This window comes from Triplophysa dalaica, chromosome 14, assembly GCF_015846415.1.
Source record: "Triplophysa dalaica isolate WHDGS20190420 chromosome 14, ASM1584641v1, whole genome shotgun sequence".
Classification (NCBI taxonomy): Eukaryota; Metazoa; Chordata; class Actinopteri; order Cypriniformes; family Nemacheilidae; genus Triplophysa; species Triplophysa dalaica.
This window is the reverse complement of record NC_079555.1, coordinates 21,800,996-21,824,174: the sequence shown is the minus strand read 5'-3', so window position 1 is coordinate 21,824,174 and position 23,179 is coordinate 21,800,996. Positions and strand designations below refer to the sequence as shown.

At 38.7% G+C, this 23,179-nt stretch overlaps 1 protein-coding gene across 1 annotated transcript in view; it reads left to right on the top strand.

Annotated features, from left to right (window-relative positions):
• The first annotated feature begins 18,576 nt into the window (after positions 1–18,576).
• The window catches only part of acadl (acyl-CoA dehydrogenase long chain), a 28,772-nt gene continuing 24,169 nt past the window's right edge, over positions 18,577–23,179 (top strand). The window contains exons 1-5 of the mRNA XM_056766181.1: positions 18,577–18,782; positions 20,136–20,306; positions 20,389–20,526; positions 22,194–22,358; positions 22,523–22,589. Coding sequence (XP_056622159.1) covers positions 18,691–18,782; positions 20,136–20,306; positions 20,389–20,526; positions 22,194–22,358; positions 22,523–22,589 — 633 coding nt within the window. The 5' untranslated portion in view covers positions 18,577–18,690. The remainder of the gene's footprint in view (positions 18,783–20,135; positions 20,307–20,388; positions 20,527–22,193; positions 22,359–22,522; positions 22,590–23,179) is intronic.

Genomic DNA, 23,179 nt, shown 5'->3' with positions numbered 1-23,179 from the left:
GCCACACCACTAGGTTAACACAAAATTTGTGTCTTAATGCGTAAATTGTTCATTAACATGCTAGTTTAACAAGTTTTGTCCCTTCTGGCCTTCCGTAAACAAAGAATAACTGACTTTGTTATGTGGGCGTTATGCATTCCTAAATAAAACAACATGACTGATAATACATTACATACATTCTCATTTTGAACAAAATTATATAATCTATTATATAATCTCAGTTATATAAGTGGTAACGTAACAATTTATTTACCCACAAACAGCTATTTAGAAATGACTGGTGTGTGGTGGGTCGATCAGATGTCACCTACATTATGTCTTTTGTCTGAGCAAAAAAGGCTTTGTTCAGAACGGAGATGAAGATGGTGGTCTAGTGGGTTAAACCACTGAACTGGTAAATCAAAGGTTGCTGGTTCAATCCCAGCATCCACCACCAGTGTGTCCTTGAGCAAGACACTTTACTCCATGTTGCTCCAGGGGGATTGTCCCTGTAATAAGTGCACTGTAAGTCGCTGTAGGGTCACCACAGGCATTGGATTCCAGGCCAATGGCTCCATTTGAGTGATTTTTTTATTATTTCTTATAGTCAGGACAATCTGTAATGTGCTAAAAGTTGGTACACATTCTAAGGCCCAAAACAGGTACTAAGGGCCCCTCTCACAGTTCCAATGCTTGTTTTTTCACCCTCACCCCTCATATCTCACATTCCCCCTACTTTTAATTCAGAACTTAATGACGCGATGGTCGACCATTTTAGAGCTTTACTCACAAAATAACATATATTTAAAATGCAGCGCTATATCAGGATGGGTAGAACTGTTACAGAAGTTCTCTAGTAACAAACCTGGAACCAGCACTCCAAGAGGAATTATATTTTACTTCACATTTTTTTAGGGATGTTGTCTGGCGGGCTGCCAAGGATGCAGCATTTCTGAAGATCAACCACTGAGGATCAATGAGGACTTGTCTCCAGCCGACAGGGAAAGTGGGCTGAAATTGTGACCTGCGAAAAAGGAAGGAAAACGAGAAAGCTTTCTTTCTTCAGTGGGCGTACTTTTGTAGACGGTGTTAAGATTTCTCCACCCAATTACACTACAAGGGATGTTCTACTAAAGTTGATTGAAGGTTATATTTACAGCTTAATTTAGGGCAAAGTTACTCTCCTAATTGTTTAAAGAGTTGAATGAAACTGAGACTCCAGTTCAAACACTAAAATCGTTCAAATATTTATTTTTATTTGCAGTAAAAAGTGATTGCTGTTCTCGTCCCGGTTCACACTTGTTGCAACCGTTTAAGATTTGCTATAGGTTCGTATAGAGATCTTCTGTGGTAATTTTTTTGAGTTTTCTTTTAGTTTTCTTTTGTCTTTACCCAGTTTCTCACTTAATTGCAGAGGGTTAAGTCACATTGTTAAAAGAAAAGCATTTTTTTTTGTAATCAAAGTGCTTGAATACAGAATGCCATTCTGATATTCAGGATGTAGATTGTTGGAGGTCACAATGGGGATTAGATTTATGGTTGTCTCACTGCACAACTCATTCTGCTGGAGTTAGTATCTTGAAAAATCGATTGGAATGGAAAATATTATGTTCTGATTGTGATACATCCGGGCATTACATTTTACTCGCCCTTGAAATTTTAAACTCAAACTGTATTATGATTAATGTTTATGGTTTTAATTTGCAAAGAGAAAATAAGGATTTCTTTGACTGATTAGGTGATCTGGTGACTTGAATGTTAGAAGTGTAGGGGATAGCGAATTCCATAATTTAGGAGCATTAACACTAAATGACCTACCACCTAAATTGGAGAGCCAAAAACAAGGAAGGGACAAAATGATCTGAGGGACCGGGCAGGAGAGTAGGTGTAGAGTACGTCAGACAGATTTGGAGGCGCAAGACCATTTAATGCTTAAAATGTTAGAAATAATATTTTAAAGGGAATTCGTGATGCCATAGGTAGCCAGTGAAGATCCCGCAGTAGAGGAGTAATGTGAGGAGAACATCTGGTGGAGGTGAAAATTCATTAGCATTTAAGAAAGTTCTCAATTTTGAAGCCACCACTTTTTCACGAATTTTATCTAAAGAATGGTAAATTAGATGACCTGTAATTGTTTATGTTTAGATGTTCATGGCCTGTTTTTTTAAGAATGGGGGTCATTGCAGCCATTTTTAAGTCTGCTGGAACAATGGGAGATGATAAACTACAGTTTATCATATGTGTTGTAACGGCTCAACCTCGGGAACAAACATCTTTAGCAAAACAGTAGGTGTAGGGTCCTACTGGCAGGATGTGGAATTATTATTATTACTTAACAATTAGATCACTTATGGCAGCAGAAGTAGTGAGAGTTAAACCAGAGAGAGAGTTTGTTGAGGTAGCCGAGTCAGTTGATATCAAGTGAAAATTTGAGTCAGTTGTATAAGGGGTGTCATTAGAAATGGATTCAATGATTGACATCAATTTTTCTAAAAAAAGTAATGAGGAAAAGTATTCAAATGCACCTCAGGGCCAACAGAGATTTGGGCCTCACATACTGGCAAAGAGAGTCAATAGGCCTGTAATCTAGGTGTAAGAGGGCTAGGTAGATCTGAGTGTCATCTGCATAGCTGTGGTAAGCAATTTGGTCTTTTTTCATTATTTGGCCAAGTGGGAGCATATATAAATTGAAGAGGAGCGGTGCAAGAATCGAACCCTGTGGAACACACTAAGTCATGGGTGTCCAGTCAGATTTGTGGTTGCCTATGTTCACATAGTGACCTCTCCCTTTAAGGTATGATCCCAACCATTTAAGTACCAATCCAGAAAGCCCTACCTAGTTTTTCAGCCTATGTAGGAGTATGGTGTGATCTACCGTGTCAAATGCAGCACTGAGATCTAGTAAAACCAGAACTGATATTTTTCCTGAATCAGAATGCAATTGAATATCATTAATTATCTTTATGAGCACTGTCACTGTGCTATGATGCTGACGGAAACCAGACTGATAACTGTCCAGGTAGCCATTTGAGTTCAAGAATTTGATCAGCTGATTGAAGACAACCTTTTCATTGATGTTGTGTCATGAATTATGTGACTGTTGTTCTTTTTTTGCCATGTGGGGTCCTCATTGCTGCTTTTTTGTTTTATGCCTGTCACATGTTCTAATTCTTGATTTGTTGGTTTCACCTGAACCTTGTTAAGCTGCCTATATAATACCACTGTCGTTTTGAGTTCTTTGCTCAGTCTTGAGTTGACACCGGTGCAGTTCTGTTGACTAGCCACTTTGTGAATTATATACGGACTAGTTTATGTTTAGGTTTTGTCTAGATTGCCCCTTTTTTAGTAGAGGTTTGACAACTGCATTTTTTAGGGATTCTGGGAAAGTTCCTGAGAGCAGTGAGTTATTAACTATTTTTAGGAAGAAAATACAGAAAAGAACAGACAGCGCCACATCTCTAATAATAGTGGATGAAATGTTTAGAACTTTGCTAATGAGCTACCGTGGCCGCTGGGTGTCAATGCGCTGCAACAGAAGAAAACACATGCAAACACAAAAAAACACAAGCAAATTCAGAAAGCATTCGCGTTAGTTTGACGACACATGCCCTGCAAATACTCGCAACACAAGCAAACACAGAAACGCGCTGCAAATTTTCGCAACACAAACAAACACAGAAACGCGCTGCAAATTCTCGCAACACAAACAAACACAGAAACGCGCTGCAAACTGCACACACGACAACGGAAGTGTTTCCGGGGGACCGCAAAAACTGATGCACTTCATGCGCTTCATTTTGACTGTTCAAATTCGTTAGTGGAGTTGTCAGCCACACTGACTATGTCGACTACAATACATTTTTAATCATTAATCATTAAACCATTAAATGTTTTTAACGTGACACTTGTTTAAGTAAGTCGAGCAATTACTACGTCTCATAGTTTTTGTTAAACTGTTCAAATCGACAGGCTAATAATATCCTACGGACGTACGTTAAGAAAGTTAAAATAAAGTTATAAAGCAACTACCTTCAATGTGGCTGACAACTCCACTAACGAATTTGAATAGTCAAAGTGAAGCGCGTCCCAATCAGGTGCATCAGTTTTTGCGGTCCCCCGGAAACACTTCCGTTGTCGTGTGTGCAGTTTGCAGCGCGTTTCTGTGTTTGTTTGTGTTGCGAGAATTTGCAGCGCGTTTCTGTGTTTGTTTGTGTTGTGAAAACTTGCAGCGCGTTTCTGTGTTTGCTTGTGTTGCGAGTATTTGCAGGGCATGTGTCGTCAAACTAACGCGAATGCTTTCTGAATTTGCTTGTGTTTTTTTGTGTTTGCATGTGTTTTCTTCTGTTGCAGCGCAGTGACACCCAGCGGCCACCGTAATGAGCAGATCCAGAGTGTGTCCACGATTGTGTGTGGGACCGTGCACCTGCTGGATCAGATCAAGTGTTTAAAACATTTAAAAGTTCATTTTCAGTGTTGTTTTCTGTCTTGTCTACATGAATATTAAAATCTCCAGCAATAACAAAGCAGTCAAATTCTGGAAATAGCTGATAGCAGTTCTGAAAAATCATCAACAAAGACTGGGGAGTATTTGGGAAGTCTGTAAATAATTCTAAACAGAATGCATGGTGCACCTTTTAAAGCAATACTCAAGTAATCAAAGGACAGGTAGTCACCAAGTAAAACTTAATTGCAATGAGGTTTTAAAAAAGAGCAGCTATTCCGGCTGTAAATGCAGCCGGTATTTTGAATATATTTGAAATACTCATGTATTTTTATTTTGACATGCCAAAAAAACAGAAATAAGCCCCGTAACCAAAGCGCAGGGACCAAACGCACATGTAGCGGTGATGTTCATGCTAGTTTAATTCTTTATACTCCCTGCTTTGTGGTGTTTGTTACAACTGCGTATAAGTTGAAGAATATATTTGACTTTGAAGATTGCTTCTGGGAAATTACTCTGCCGTTGGTTGAGAAGCAGGCTAAAGTGGTCTTGTTATTTATGTAATGTTTTCAATATTTGATGTTGTCTTCTACTTCGTTTACTTGAACTTTTAGTTCTACGGTGTTAATGAACATCTGCATATGGAACCGGAGTCTCGCATTCAATCAATGAGCGGCATACCTCCACCTCTCCTAACAGCTCTGCAAACATTTATAAAAGTAAAGTTTGGGGGGGCAGATTCATTGAGGATTGTAGCACTACAACTATCATCTAACCAAGTTTCCTTTAGAAACGTGAAGTCCAGTTTGTTACTGGTGATGAGGTCATTGACCAAAAATAATTTGTTTTATATTGAACGGATGTTTAAAAGTGCTAATTGAATAGTAACTCTTTATTGTTTTTTACCCCTGTAATTCTCAGAGTGACGTCTAAAAGGTAGTAGATTTGATAGCTTTGCCATACGACTGGAAATGGGCTTAGTTTTTCGTTCACTTATCAGGACAGATATAGGGAAAACTAAAGGAACACTGGGTTCCCACTTGTTCTTGTAAATAGAGAAATAAAAATTGAGATTGTTGTTGTTATCATAGCAGGGACCCAATTGATACCAGTTACCAGTGCTCTTTGCAGTCTTGTTTAGTCCATCTCCAGCAGATGGGGGTTTGTGTGATCCCTGGTGTTGTGGCAGAGGCCGGAGGGGCTCTTGTAGAGGGAACAGGTTGGCCAGGTTGACCCAGAGGCTTTGTTTGGTTGTGGGGCCCGTCACTTTTTAGTTGAAATCTGTGGACTCGCGACAATAGAGTGGGAGAGTTTTGTTCCAGCACATACTAGTTCCTCCATTTTCTCTGAGAAGCTCAAAAGAGATGATGTAGTAGAGAGGGAGAGAGAGTGTAGTGAGAGGGGGTGCGAGTCTGGTGTTTCTGAAGACTGAAGTATGTTGTTTTGGCTCTCCCGGTTAATATCCACAGAAACGTCCTTGGGAGTCGAGTCTTCCTCATCGTCCAACTGATGTGATGTCACTGGGAAGGGTACATATATGTTTTACACCATTTGCTTTGAGGATCATTCCAAATTCCTCGGATGTAAATTGCGGACCATTGTCACTGACCAAGGTCTCTGGAATCCCATTGCGACTGAACAGACTACGTAGAACTTGAATGGTTTTAGCAGATGTTGTAGAATCCATCACATACACTTCTGGCCATTTCGAGTGCGCGTCTCCCATTATCAGAAACATTCATCCTGCAAATTGCCCCGCAAAGTCAATGTGGATTCGCTGCCATGGAACTTCTGGCCATGCCCAGGGATGTAACGGTGAGAGACATGGTGCTTTTTGTTTTTTCTGACATGACAAACAGGGTTTAGCTTTCTCTTCAATTTGGGAGTCGATGTTAGGCCACCAGATGTAACAAGAGAAGCAATTTGTTGCAGCTTGAGAATCAACTGAAAGTCGTAAGTGTAATTGATTAATAGTGTGTGTCTTATTGAGTCTAACGCAGTTTCGTTTCTATTGTGTGCGTTCGCTGAGTCACGTGTTAATAGTTACGTTTTTTCTTGTGTTACTGGGAGATATTGGAAGGCGTGTCCTGGTGAATTCAATTGCTAGACTAAACGGGTATATAAGTAAGACTAACCACTGCGTGCAGCGGTCGCGTGCAGCCCTCATCGCGTGAAGACATCAGAGAGTAAAGAAAATCGACTTTACCTGTGCGACACCACCGAGCAAGGACACCGACAAGGCACTTGAGTATAACTGTTTTGCACTTATACTATTGCACCTTATTTATTCTATTTATTCTCTTTTCTTTATTTGTCTTGTACATTCCTTTATTTTTCACTATGTGTTTCCAAATCCACACTGTCATTTCAACTTGACGCAACCTACGATCAATCTCTCCCTCCCGCTTATCCTCTGCAGTCTCTGCTACTCTACCACCCCCTAAACTGTTCTCTCTCCTTGATGCTAACACCGCCACCCACACCCTTTGCTCCACACTAACCTCCTGCTTAGACATCTTATGCCCTCTTAGATCTAGGCCATCTCGTGCATCTCCTTCTGCCCCCTGGTTATCTGATGTTCTCCGTGAGCATCGCGCCTCTCTCAGGTCTGCTGAGAGAAGCGGCGCAAATCAAAAGAACCTACCTCTCTCTCTCTCTCTCTCTCTATCAGTCAATTCTCTCTTCCTTCTCTGCGGATGTCTCCTCTGCGAAAACCCAGTACTACCACGCTAAAATCAACAGCTGACGATTTTGCGTTGTTCTTTGTAAAGAAAACAACTCCCCTCAGCAATCAATTCTCTGCGCCACCACCTCTTGACCATGCCCAATCCCCAGACACATGTTTGCTCCCCTCGTTCTCTCTCCTATCTGAAGAGGACGTTTCCAAGGTCATTTCTTCTAACCACCCGACTACCTGCCCCCTAGATCCCATCCCCACTTCCCCATCCAGGCCATTTACGTCTTTGTTCCCTCTCTGATCCACATTATCAACTCGTCTCTCACCACTGGTACATTTCCTACACTCTTCAAAGAGGCCCGTATTACCCCACTACTAAAAAAACCTACTCTCTTCATCCTGCACTGTTAGAAAACTACAGACCGGTATCCCTCCTCCCCTTCGTTGGGAAAACTCTAGAACGTGTTGTATGTAACCAGCTATCATCCTTTCTCACCCAGAACAACCTCCCAGACAGCAACCAGTCTGGTTTCAAGAGCGGTTATTCCAGTGAAACTGCGCTACTCTCTGTCATTGAAGCCCTGAGACTGGAAAGAGCTTCCTCTAACTCATCTGTTCTCATCCTACTGGATCTATCTGCCACCTTTGACACCGTTAACCATCACATCTTATCCACCCTCAAGGCTATGGGGGACTCAAGAATGGTGCTACAATGGTTGAGGTCTTACCTCTTGGGTAGGTCCTTTAGAGTATCTTGGAGAGGTGAGGTGTCTGAGTCCCATCATCTCGACACAGCTGTGCCTCAGGGCTCAGTGCTTGGTCCGTTGCTATTCTCTGTATACATGACATCCCTAGGCTCTGTTATTCGGAAACATGGCTTTTCCTATCACTGCTATGCGGATGATACACAACTCTACCTGTCTTTTCACCCAGATGATCCGACTGTTTCTGCACGCATCTCAGCTTGCCTAGCCGACATCTCGCTCTGGATGAATGGCAGACATATGTACCCGCCAGATCCCTACGCTCTGCAAACGAACATCTTCTTGTGGTGCCATCCAAAAAAGGTAAAAAATCTCTCTGACGCACCTTCTCCTGATCTGTTCGACCTATATGGAATGATCTGCCCGCTGCTACAAGATCTGCAGATTCTGTAGCCATCTTTAAGAAACGTCTGAAAACACATCTCTTCCGTCAACATCTGACTGATCTGTTCTGACTCTATTTTCTTCTCTACTCTTTATAAAAAAAAAAAGTTCTGTAAACTGTGTTAGGTTATATAAGACCAGTCTTCTTTTTTTGATTTGCGCTTATGCTTTCGTTGTACTTATGCTGTCCCAATTGCTTACATTGCCTACCCCACCTGTAAGTCGCTTTGGATAAAAGTGTCTGCTAAATTACTAAATATAAGAGCATTGCGTTAACAGCGCAAGGCTGTGGATTCAATCCCAGGGGATTTCAAATACCTATGTAAAAAGATATATAGGATAAAACAATGTAAGTCGCTTTGGATAATAGCGTCTGCTAAATGTAAATGTGAAATGTAACTACGTGCTACATCCTTCATACTTACTACACCCGGGTGTCCTACGTGTAACTCCTCTAATACACGTTGTCTCAGATTCACTGGAACGATCACTCGCTCCATTTTACGTCTTTATGTAGCATTGCATTTAGGGGATGTAGAACTGTAGACAGATTTGGCACAAATCTTGCATAATAATTAACCAATCCCAGGAATGATCATAGTTGGCTAGCATTGACTGTGGCTGGTGCCTCCGCAATAGCCCGAAGTTTGTCAGGAGCTTTGTGAAGTCCTGATGGATCAATCACATGTCCTAAATATTCCAGGGGCCTTTTGTCAGGAGCCTTACAACGATTAAAAAGAACACTGAGCAGGCGATAGGTGTTTATGGGTGTTTTCCTGTGAACTAAAAGGCCATTAAGGAGAAAGAAGAACTAGCAACAAAATTGACATTTTAAACATATTGCCCATAAAAAGCTTTGCTTTTTAGACACACACACAGTCAACTTTTACCATTTTATTTGTGCATAAACACATTAGGCGTTGTCAGGGATTGTCTTGAGAGACAAGGCAGGAGAACCCAATTGCAGGCAGACAAGATGAGATGAGGATTTAACTAGACTTTAATGATAAACATAAAACAGGAACAAAACAAAGACCCGCGATGGGGTATGGATAAATAAACAGGATACTAAAGAGGACGAGAACTAACTGACACTAGACTGAACTAAACAACACTTGATATAAACTAAACTTAAACACTTACTAAGACCTGACAGGAGCTTCAACCAACAGGTACAAGGTAAACAGGTAATACAGGTAATTAATAAAGGGAATACAGGTAATACAGGTAATTAATACAGGTAATTAAGACAGGCAATTATTACAGGTAATTATTACAGGTAATTATTACAGGTAATTATTACAGGCAATACAGGACACGACTTGGCAAAACACACTCTGCATGGGGTATACAAAGTTATATACAAAGTATATATACAAAGTATATATACAAAGTGTATACAAAGTATACACGCTACAAGGAACAAGGTACAACGTACAATGAACGAGCACAGGACAATGAACACGAGGAAGCTTTAAAGGGTACAGACAAAGGATAATTAATGAGGACCAGGTGACAGAGATCAAACACTAAGGGAAAGCTAACAAGAATAAAAGGGCGGGAAACACAGACAAGAGACGAGAAAGCGCATGACAAGCCAATGTAAGGAAAGCCATGTCTTTCTCACACAAAACCCTAAGGCTATGCCATGATTCCGCTCCAAGAACAAGAATAAACATAACATGATAGCGGAATCATGCCAAGCATTACAAGAACTTTACCTATGTAAAATGTATAGGATAAAGCAATGTAAGTCGCTTTGGATAAAAGCGTCTGCCAAATGCCTAAATGTAAATGTAAAGAATCCATTCATTACAAAAATCAATTTTATTCTATTTTTTTAAGTTTAAAGCAGCTTAACATGACAAAAAAGCTTAGGAAAGACTCTACATGCAGGACATTCGCACCACAGCCAGAACAAGTGTGGCCGTCAGTCTCCACTCATTCTGTGAGACTGGAGATTATATGAACATCCTGAGGGCAGGTGGAAGGGCAGATAGAGAGTGGTCAACTGCAGTTTATGAAATTTAAACAGCACATAATTATTTTATTATTTTTATGTTTTTTATGTTAAATTTTTATTATGTTAAATGTATTTACTATTAAACTGTAGAAACAGAATGCATTCTGTAAATTCTGGCTTTAGATTTATGTGATTACTTACGAGTCAAATGTTTCCTAGAAATCCTATTGAAAAACTAAACAGGCTCTTGGCATCCTGGACAAACAAAAACATTTAAACATATATTGAGTCGGTTTACACATTCCCAGTGAAACTACCCATCACAGCAGTCGCACTGAATCTAATCAAGACAATGACATTACACCATGTTTTAAAGCAACACTCAAAGAACATTCAAAGAGTAACTGCTCATTAACAGTCCCGAGAGTCATTTGAATCTTGTTTGGAAAGATATTTGTCCCCACATGTCAAGCATAAGTCTGACAGATCATCTATGGAAATTAAAGCCTAAAAATTTAAAGAAACAAACGTGTTGGTCGAACTTTTGTTATGTGTGTGTGTGTGTGTGTGTGTGTAGCCTACATACCACTCTCTTGTAGCAGGCACAGGCCAATTTCTTTGCTATACATGATAATGTTGGCTGCTGTGCTTCCAAACATCAAAGTCCAGCCCGTTAGAATTGCTTCTCTAAAAGCATTGGACTCATGACACCTTACATACTTTCACACGTTTAATTCGTAAATGTCCATTAAAAACACTTACTTTACATACAAAACCCCACATGAATTGCCATCATGTTGGAAGTTGTGTGGTAAAGTTCCACATTTCCAATTCCCAACAATTCCTTTTGTGACCATAAATTTGCTTTGTTTCGTTCAGAAGAATTTAAATGTTAAACATCATCAGACAAAATAATCAAGCAAACAATTTATAAATGAAGATATGAAGGGAATATTCTTATAGCCTTTTTACACCTAGGCATTTTATGTCAGTTTTCACCAAAATAATTAAGGTATTAATTATAAGGGATGATATATCACCTGTAAAAATGAAATGATTATTAATGAATCATGTTCTGATTTTATAGAATTTATAGAAGGGTGTGAATGTAATGAAACAGACCATAAGTATCCAGTGGTGGTTCTCTTTAATTGAACCAATGAGAACATCATATACCCCTGTGTCCAGCTACAGAGGAGATTCATGGAATTTTATAACAAGGTAATTTTACAAGATATCCTATAACATAAAAGATCCATTTAAAAAATCAGGATTTATGATTTTACCCTTTTCATTGATCTGCCACTTCCGTTCCAGGGGTTCGATGCCTGAAAGGAATCAAGAACTTACCCCCTGCCTGCATAGTTTTTAATGTGCAAGGTCAAGTATGCATTGATAACCTTAAACAAAATTAATTAGTTAAAACAACTGTACACCTTACAGTGCATTTCTTCATAACTAGAGAAGAGTTGATAAAACTGAAATACTTTAAAAGAGCAGTTACACAAAGTGTATGCAGATTTATAAACATTAGGGGTAAAACGGTACGCATATTCGTACCGAACCGTCACGAGCTGTCGATGGGAAAATTCCAAAAGGAAGTTATAACTCCTATGCCCCTACTCCCTTCTAAGGGCAGAGCAGAGACGATTTCTTTAAGACTGCAAGGGAAGCTCAGCTTCCCCTATAATTGTCAAAAAATGAATGGTCAAATATATGTACTATTATGTTAACATTTTATTGACTAAAAATGCGTTAAACACATTCATCTCGAACGAAAACAATTTCGTTCAGAATCAGCTACTTAGGTCGGCTGACTCGATTTCCTTCTCATTCATTCCCGTAGCGTACAGTGCATTACTCTGTTGAAGCCCAGCGTCCATTGACTTCAATGGGGCTGCTTTAAACAGTTTTTTTCAGTGCTTAGAAACAAGACGGTCATTGGATAATGCTGCGATTATGTCCCGCCCACGGATGCTCAGCGTCTCTGGGATGAATGGAGGAGTGGGCTGGCCCGGACTCCGAGCGTCTGCGTGATGATTGGAGGGTCTGTCATCTCTTTTTAATCCACTTTTATGTCCTAAAACGCTTGTTTTTTGGGGTCGACAGCTTATAAAAACGTATTTCTTGTTTTGTTTTAGCTTGTTTGCTATACACATTGTCACATATCAGCTTTTAGACATTTTTTTTTTTTTTTTAGTTATAAATCATAAATGACAAGGAGGCTGCAGCTTCTCGCAATGCAAAGAGACGGTTGGTGTGGGTGTGGTCTTCAGATTATGACGCGTATCACTCTGTGTCTCCATTTCCAACTCAGTCCCATCGCTGATTTTGCATGTGTAGTCGAAAGACAAACCGCTGCAACCTTCATCGTATATTTCACACAATTCACACCACATTCATTGTTTCAGTTTAACATAATTCCCACATTTCCTCCCGTTGAGTTTAATAAATAAATATATATATTAGATCGTTTGTTCATTAATTCATATAGTCTGAACTAGCCAGCTAGCAAACTGCACACGATGGCAGACAGTGCTAATATTGTCGACCTGATTTTGGCAAAGCCATTAGAAAGTCTTCCTTACGAGGAGAAACTTAGAATTAAACAGCAGGGCAGATCAACACCTAAGATTGATTTAGTGCAAAAGATAGGAAAAAGTAACAGGTCTTTTCAGCTCTCCTGGTATGACAAAGTTAGCTGGCTGACTGGAAGTGCTGTGAAAAAGAAAATGTACTGCTGGCCATGTCTCTTGATGAAACCATCTAATGGATGTGTTGTTTGGTCAAAATTGGGGTTTGGAGATCTGTCAAACTTTGACAGGGCATATAAAAGGCATGAAAATAGCAATGAACACATGAGTGCATGTGCAAGATTAAGTTGCATGGGCAGGATCAGGGTTGAGCATGTAATCAATGAAGGTGCTCGCATTCAAGTGGCTAAACATAATCAAACTGTTTAACAAAACAGGGTCTTCCTAAACCGCCTTATTGATGTGACATCCTTGCTTGGCATTTTCTTGAAAAGGAACGTAGGGCAGAATTTACATATAAATAAATGGACAATTTTTATGATTTAGGCCGAAAATGAGCTTCCCCTCTTTAAAAGATCAGCAGCCGCCACTGGGGCAGAGCCCTTGTAGTTTAGACTTTTTGTGACCAGGGCATCTGCGTTACATTATGGCCCTTACCCAAATGGCGCACTCCGGTCTTGTGGACCTCCTCTGAGTCCACACTTGGTGACGTCAGGAAGTGCAGACCTAAAGGGCACTAGGCAAGATTCCACAAGGGTACATAGGAGTGTATTTTGGGACAGCCTTGAGGTCATCACACTGGAAACACCAAGTGGTTCTTTCTAATCACTCTCGCGGTACTTTGTTGTCATTCGCTGATCATTCTGCGCAGTGCCACGTGAAGTCGATCACACTTGTTGGCCCATTGTTGTTATTTGGGACAGGAGCGTGACATGGCCGGTTTTTAGTTTTGATGTGTTGATATGCCACCCGAGCATTATGCAATAGATAGTATGTTTGTAATGCATTCATTTGTCATGATCTATGCAACTGCTTATTTATATTTATTTATTTGTATATACTATTCTTATGTATACACTTCTTAATATACATATCTATTGTTATTTAATATTTCTCTATAATACAGAAGCTGTGTTGTTCAGCTTTACAGAGCCCAGAGACAACTACAAATCTACAATAAAACATGGCTTAATACCTTAAGTAAGAAAATGCACGGCATTAAAAGTTTTCATTCTTGAATAGCTGGCTTAATAGAAAATAAATAAGAAATAATGTGAACAAGTAGCTAATTAATACATTCATTTAACAATGTATCCGTCATGTTTTCGTAAATGTCTAACATCCACGACACTCCTCCCATCCGTTCTGTGATTGGGCGCTCGCAAGGATTCCTGGGTAGGGGCAGGGCGCCGTATAGTCGAAATGTGAAAAAAGCTTAACTATGCAATAGGAATAAACTGTGCTCATAAACATCAATTTAATTAAGCTGGAACATTTGCCCCACTAGAAATGAGTGACGGCTTGGACCAAGGAGATCCGTATTCCTCACGTCACAACCGGTCATAATTTCGCAAGATGTTTGCAATTTCATTCTTATACTGTATCTCTGGCTTAGCATTATATAACTCTTACCTTATTTCATGTTCATGCATTCGACGACGCATGGTGATCTTAGAAAAGCCAAACAGTCTTGCGATTTCTGTAGCCTCCAAACCACGCATTAATTTTTGTTGCTCGCCCTGGCTTCTTCTGACTCTTTGTACCTGCATCTGCCTCACTACATTGTGCAGGTTCACAACAGCAACGTTGTTCACCTCGGTGTCTGTAAGAGCCGACATTTCCCCCATTCTGTCAAGGTGACATTCTACTGTCGACCCCAGCAGTTACTACGTGGTGTATTCTGGGTGGTAATACAGCATTGAAGATCCTCAAAATATGCCTGAAACGGCTTTGTTACCTGCTCTGGAAGGTGGAAGAAGTCAAAGGCTGTCCACAGCAGCTCATGTGCTGATCCAAAGGCAATGGCAAGATCTAGAAAAAACACATGCAGGTCTTTCTTCTCCTTTTTTGCCATTTTGTAACTGGTGCCAGATGAAGTCAGCATATTCCAAACATATAGAGAAACCCCCTGGGGTGTCAATGAAGTTGTCTCTCTTCAGAAATCCAGTCAATTGGCCACAAGGCTGAAGAAAATCTTACCTTCCACATTCAAGAGGCTAATTTGGCACAGGTATTTTAAGATTAAAAATGTAAATTTTAAATGTTTACTATGTTCATTGTTAAGTAATTTCACTGAGCTGAAATCAAAATTGATTCAATGTTATGTAAGCAAACCAATTGAGTACATTTTCGGTTAGCTTTGGAATGTATAGGAAATGCTGTAGTGCGGTCCCGATGCCCCCAAAGCGTTGGTTTGGTGTCTCGGCTCGATTCTATCGAACCCTGGTGCCTTTGCATTCATCTTACGTCATCACGATTGTGCATGATACCTTCAGAGTAAACAGAACACGGGTCAATATATTGTGTTTTTTAATCACTTGATGATGTAATGCGCAAGCCTAGGTGTGACTGACGTTGATTCAACATTACCCCGATGAGCAAAATGATTCTGGCTCGACATTTCGATGCCGCAAGAGATACAGATTCTACATTGATTCTATGTCAGTTTGCTAGCTGGGTATACAATCATCTGCATACTTAAAGATCATACTGCCATCTTGTGGTTTGCATCAGACCAGCAACCTTACCATAGTATACTAGACTTTAAAAATGTCTGTCATGATCCATTTTTATTATGTTTGCTTCCAATCCTTTACATACCACGAATAGATATCAGTGATCAAAAACAAGCTAAAATATAGAAATTAATCTATCTGCTTAATGTATCTGTTAACTAGATATTCCCTATTAACCTATAAACAAAGTTAACTATTTTGCCAAAACACAAAAGAAATTTATGAATTTATGAAGACATTAATATCACAAGGAATGGCTTAAACGTCATTTTACTTTTGTATGACTGAACCAAGGAAATACATGTTACATGTAACAGACTTTCTGAGTATTGAAATGATCTGCTGATCTAATGCAAATTTCAGCAAAGTGATTGGATGGAGAGAGTCCAGTGGGCTGCAGGAAAGGTCATAAACCCCACCCTCTCCATTTCAATCATCAATAATTTTTGCCAGAAATGGTTTGGGTCATTTCAGGGAGTTCATATTATGCTGATGTATATTAATGGATTTATTTTTCAATAAGCTTTGTTTTATTTAGTAAAAAAGAAGGTGGGACATGATTAGTATGTTTGCATGATTGTAAGTCTCTGGTAATATGGACGGGAACTTGCACTTGTTTCACTTGTTCTTGGTGCATCTCCTTAAAAAATATAGAAATATGCACTAAAGCTGTTGATGAAGTGCTGAAAAGTCATGTAAGTCGAGTTCTCAGAGGACTGGTATTGAAGGTGGAGGAGAGCGCTGATTATTCACATTCAAACGGCAACGTTTGGGTTACAAGTCCGAGTCTCTTACCATTAGGCCAGGACTGCGCCCTGCCCCTCAAATAAATGATAGTAACAACATGCATTGACATAATTAGTGCTGTTAATGATGTCTAATCTGTAATATATTTACCATCTAAAAATGTGGTTTATGAGTTTCGGGGTATCAACAATTGAGTTGTAGCTCTGACATGCTCAGCAGAGAGGATAATAAAGGTTTCTGATCCAAGTTATCTGTAGATGACAGCAGTCATGAAGTCCTAGAAATAACCCCTGAATTCATATGTTTGTGTATAAATACACTTAAGCTTCCATTAGAAAGTTATAGCATGTTCCAAACGTTTTACAGTGAGGGAAATAAGTATTTGATCTCCTGCTGATTTTGTTAGTTTGCCTGATTACAAAGAAATTAAGGGTCTATCATTTTTATGGTGGGTTTATTTTAACTGATATTTTGACTGATGGTTGATCATCATCATCAAACCAGAAATGTTGAAAAAAAGTTCAATAACACCGAAGTAAAAGACACAAGAACAATAAACTTAACACATGTCCGGGCCTGGTCCTCATGGCCTCATGGCTCCCGTCACGACTTCCTCACCACAGTACTTTCAAACATTTAAAATAGTTTGAGTTACAAAGTATTATTCTGCATGTGTCAGACATCCGTGAAACCATGACACTTTCTATATATATATAAACATGTATACAAAAAAAATGCATTTTCCATTTTTTTATTAGCTCTGTTTATTATTTAAAGTAATTAGAATTTTACAATGAGAGGATTACCAATTGGAGAACACATGTACAGTAATTTAAAAAATGTATATCTTGTAATGCACTGCAGGTCACCTTAGATGGGCAGATCCTCAGAGTGGCTCTTGTCTGCCTCTTCAGGACTCGAAAAGAGCTTTGCACTCCAGGCATATCCTGATGTTACACATCTGCCTGCTGAATTTCATATGTTATTCTGGAGATTATCTCTTCTAAATTAGCCACAAAGGCTAAACTGGCTGCCAGTTGCCGCACGCATCAAGTTTAACATGACACTGACACTGGCCTTCAGAACCATAACGGCAAATTCTCCCCTCTACTTTAACTCAGTGCTCCAGGTCTACATCCCCTCCCGTCATCTTCGGTCTGAAAATGAGCGACGCCTGGTTGTTCCATCACAGCTAGGCACCAAATCGCTTGAAAAAACTTTTACTCATTCGGTTCCCCTGTGGTGGAATGAACTGCCAGCCTCAACACAAACTGCAGCATCCAACATACCTATTACACATTTATTTAACTATCCAATAATATGAATAAAAATTGTGTTGTTCATTCTATCTCCTCTGATTACTCCAGCTTTGATCCTGCTAGTAGCAAGGCCTTGTAAACTAACGGTAGGCCTACTGTTTAGCGTGTTAAGAAAATGTTTATTTGCTCTCCTACTTGTAAGTCGCTTTAGATAAAAGTGACTGACAAATGAATAAATATGAATGTGAACAGAGACTTAAAGCAGAGTAGAAAACAACATCATATCACATAAATGTGAATTTAACACGAAAAGAAATATCTAACTGTCTAGCCATGCAAACTTTGCTCCTTTTCAAAACATAATTCAACCCTTTCTAAACCACAAGAATAGAGGATTTCATTCACATTGGTCACATCATACTGTTGCAGTTTCTAGTATTGCATTAGGCAAATATCACATACTTCTCATGTGCATTTATTATTTTTTGACTTTCCACTGCAAATTATATCTCTTTTTGGACTCATTTTATCCGTGAAATTAAATAATTAAGCATACCTAAATATAAAGCGTTTTAACATATATCACAAAAAAACATTATATACAGTGCTGCTGGATATAGCCAAGATTGGGGGTGCTGTAGCTGGGGACATTTATTATATTTTTATTAAAAGAAGCTAGGCTAGCTAGTCATTAATATGTATGTGATTTGTATGTGATTTGGAACTGGTAAAATGGGTTTAGACAAAATATGATCAGAATATAAACTGCAAAAATGGGCACAGTTGTAAACTTCACAAAACGTGTATGTGTTGTTGAAGCAGTTAAGGCAGAAGCTATAGTTTCAGTTTAATGATATCAATGACAACTTGATAATATGTGCTTCATGAAGGTAAGTTAAAGGTCGAAAATGAAAGTCGTCTTGTCCCATCGTTCATACTGCACTTTCTGGCGTTACTCAACATGACTGTGAACCAACCTCACACTGGAGGGTTAACGCTTGTATTCATCGCTAAAATTCGTTATAAGCAGACATTGATGTGGCCCAGTGCGAAACGGCTTCGGGCTTTTAATAACGGACTTTTATTTTGAAGTGTTATAAACATCTGGGCGGAAGGGTTTTGTGATTATAGGGTAAAGTTCGCGAGCGCTTTTTTGACTTCACAAACAAGTAAAAAGCTTTTTTTTTGCTCGATCTCGTCTAATAAAATGTTTGCACTCAAAACATTCAAGAGGTTTTCTCCTGTCACAAAATGTGTTCATTTACGGAGTAAGCTAGTGTTTACTTTGTCAATGGCAAGGTGAGTGTCACGAGCTGCTTTTATTTGATCTGAGTCGTACTATTTCTCATTTTGAAGTTTGTGAAACGTGTCTTCGTTTGTTCTGCTCACTCGTTTTTAATAAATAGTTTTAATAAGTATATTGTCCTGTGCTGTTTCGTATATCGTCTTACATAAAAATGCTTTTCCAGCACTATTCAAAAGGACTATAATAACTGAATGTCAGTCATTCTCTCAGACCTAACGAATATGGCAAGCCGAATTAGCTTTTTATCATTCTCAGGATATACATTTTTTGATATCAACAATTCAAATTTTTACTAGTAAAAATTATGATTCATGATATCAACAGTAAAATTTATACTAGTAACAATTACCATTTCTGATATCACTAATTACACTTTCACTAGTATAAAATGTGAACAATGACGTCATCACTCGCAGAAATGTGTATTCTTGATATCAATAATTACTTTCTCACATGTAAAAATGCCAATTTCAGATATCAAGAATTCAATTTTTACTAGAAATTCTTGATATCGGTTAATTAATTTTAACATGTTGCATTTGGTATTTCTGATATCAGGAAATAGATTTCAGATATCAGTAAATCCGAGAGTAATTGTAGATATCTAAAATGCATTTCTTCAAGTAACAATCACGTTATTGATATCAAGAATTAACAATTGATTAATTAATTGTCACTAGTAAAAATATAATTATTGATATCAGAAATTGGCATTTTTACATGTAGTAATTCATTTGTTGATCTCATGAATACACATTATCACAAGTAACCACACAATTTTTGATATCAAAAATTATGTTTTTCTACTAGTAAGAATTGCATTTCTGATTTCTGAAATAAGATTTTTAACATGTAATAAATAAATTATTGATATCTGAAATTCAATTTGAATGACAGCCTATTGTGATATTTAACTAGTAATAATGCAATTATGGATATCAAGATTTACGTTTTTTACTAGTTGTATTTCAATTTTTGATATCAAGAATACACATTTCTGCGAGTGATGACGTCATTGTTGATAGTCACCTTTTTACTAGTGAAAATGTAGTTACTGATATCAAAAATAGTAATTGTTACTAGTATAAATTTAATTGTTGTTATCAAAAATTCATATCCTGAGAATGATTAAAAGCTAATTCGGCATGCCATAAACATATACATTTACCATGGCTACCAGATCAAATCACATTTTCTATCTGTAATAGACATTTGTGATAAAATTTGGGATGATTAAAATCACTATATATTAAAATGCTTGATTATTTAGTGCTTTTTCCAAGCTAAAAGTAATTTAATTCTTGATGTCATTCAGATTTATTTTAAGCTCTTGATTTGACTCCCAGAATGCAGCATTCACAGCATGGGGAAACAACAGCACCCTTTCGACCCGAAACGTCCACGGCAACGACGCTGATGGACATCGGAACCAGACGGATCTTCTCAGAGGAACACGACCTTTTCCGTCAGAACGTCCGACGCTTCTTTCAGGAAGAAGTTGTTCCCTATCACGCCGAGTCAGTTGCCTTACATCAATAGTAAATGCGCTTGGCCATGTTCATACTCTGTGCGCTCCAAAGTGTGTTTGTGTGTTTCCAGATGGGAGAAAGCAGGTGAGGTAAGCAGAGAGGTTTGGGAAAAGGCTGGAGAACAGGGATTGTTGGGAATATTTACTCCTGAAGAGCACGGAGGGATTGGAGGAGACGTGCTGTCTGCTGCAATAGTGTGGGAGGAGCAGTGAGTAAAATGTCATGCAAAAATGTCATGACAAATTAAGAGAATAACAGCAGTATCTTAAATAATCTAAATTAACAAGTATAAATAAAACCTTAAACTTTTAAGATCCCAAACACACTGTAAACAATTACAGTTATGTATGGCGTCTGTTATTTTGGCCTACCATTGTGAAAATTTGTCGTAGAGTGTGCTTATTTCAAATGCGTGAGCAATCGTGTCGCGAGGTTGACATGGACTTTCAAAATAATTCCAAACATAAGCGTTGCTTTTCCTTTTAGGTACCAAGTCGTCTGCTGCTGCAGGACTTTGCGCTTCAGCAGACATGACGTTACTTTGTTGCCAATATGAACTGCTGCTCCCGGTCGCGCTCATCTTTACCAAAGATGTTCTTTGCTAATTCAAAGCATGTACAGTAGAGATGCGCAGATAAGCTAAAATGTCACCCGCATCCGCTGCTTCGATAAATTATCCACCCGCCACCCGCCCGCACGCACGTATAGTTTTCTCTGATATAGATATCCGGACCCGATCGTTACTTTAATTACTCAGCAAATTTTCTAGCACTGTCTTTGTCTGTAAATGCTTAAATCTAATCTTTCGAGTGATGTACCATATAAGAGGTACCAGTCTTATGGCTTTCATATACATAAAGTGTCTCACTGTCGTTGCATATTACATACCCAGCACTTGATTCGTTAAACCACTTCGCTGAAACGCTCCCACACGGTACTTATCTTTCCTACCTTTTGTTTTGTTTTTAATTCTCCCTTTTTAAATTTCTCTCGGATCCGTTTTGCCTCCATTTCTGCTTTAAGAAATAGACCGTCATCTACCGCCGCCACGCGCGCATTTGTTTTAAATTACTGCAAATTAGCGCCTGATAAAAAATGCATTTAAAACATGTTCGTATTTTTTGAGAAATTTTGTTAATGTTGTATATGATATCATCCACCCACGACCCACCTGCAAAAATGTTTTTTTTATTATCCGACCCGCGGATCATCCATCCACAGCGCCCACGGATATAACCGCCATCCGCGCATCACTAAAGTGTTAAAATGCTACCTATTGGATAGACGTAAAATTGCTGTCTAATACTACGTAGGTGCATTATCTTATTTAAAGCCCTTTTAATCGAAATAATCGCAACTTTCGCGATTTGAACATCGCACTCCTTCAAATTGCGATTTCGGTTTAAAAACGATTAATCGTGCAGGCCTACTTGTCTGTCATTCTAGATCCATCCTTAGGCCCTGCGTCCAACAAATCCTTTAAAGCGCTTCACAAGGGGTGGTTCCTGGCCTCCACATCATGCATTAAAATCCTTAAATGCATGGCTAGGAGTGGATTATCCTGTTTATACCATGGTCATTTGCCGAGTTAAAGCTGTAAATTGATGTTTACAGTGAAATTTTTGGTCAGACAGGTGGTTATTTTCGTCAATTAATTTCAAATGTTGATCAAACTGACTGGAATTCCACACCTTCCAGCCAATCAGAATCCACTATTCAAACAGACCATGGTGTAATCCATGGATCAAAAAAGAAATCCTTTATATTTTGAGGTTGAACTCTGTCCCCCTTGAAATTCACTCCGTGGAAGCCGTCACCCCATTTCCAGCCCTGTGTTGTGATATTCCAGATCTGTTCTGTCTCTGTTTGTTCTAGAATGTACTCAAACTGCAGTGGTCCGGGTTTCTCTCTCCACTCTGAGATCATCATGCCTTACATCAGTCACTATGGCTCTAGTGCTCAGATCGAGCGTTATATTCCGCAGATGACTGCTGGGAAATGCATTGGAGCCATCGCTATGACAGAACCTGGAGCCGGCAGGTGAGCTTCAGCCTACATACAACGCTCACATTTGTTATACCGTGATAGACACAAAAGCTGAACTTTCTAAATATGCATCAGTGCATCATGTAATGCATTTTGTCACATAAATAATTTGTACTGCGAGTTGTCTCAGTTCATCATATTCTCTTTTCTACCTCAAGTGATCTCCAAGGAGTGAAGACATATGCAAAAAGAGATGGCACAGACTGGATTCTTAATGGAAGCAAGGTTTGAGAAACACAGTCAGTGATGCAGTCTCTATGATATTCTGTACGAGATAAAGCTCAGTCTGATCTGACACATCTTAATCTATTGGATTGTTTTCCTGGATATGAAAGGTCATTTTGAGTCATTATCAGGACAAAATAAGTCAAAATGTCAATGTTTTAAATGACGGGCTGAATAGGATTTTACAAAGAAGAGCACGTCATAATTTGTTAGGTATTTTATTAGGAAAAGCAGTTTGTGTGTTGTAACTCAACAAGACATATTAAAGATATCTCATTAGTTGTTGGTAACTACTTTCATAAGGTTCATTACCAGAGATATGAGGAACTTATTGTAGATTTCAGTGGTCAAAAATACTTTATTGCATTTTAGTTGTATTGTAAAGGTATGTCTGAGGAACAAAGAATGTTGAAATTAAACAGTAGTTTTATTAATTGGCATAAAACAATACTGTCAATGTCTTGATCCAAACACAAATACCAATTACTACCTAATATATCTACTTAATAAGTAAAAACACTTCAACTATACAGAGACTGTAAATGCATCCAGATCTGAAATCCGTTCTACTGAAGTGTAACTTCCTGGTC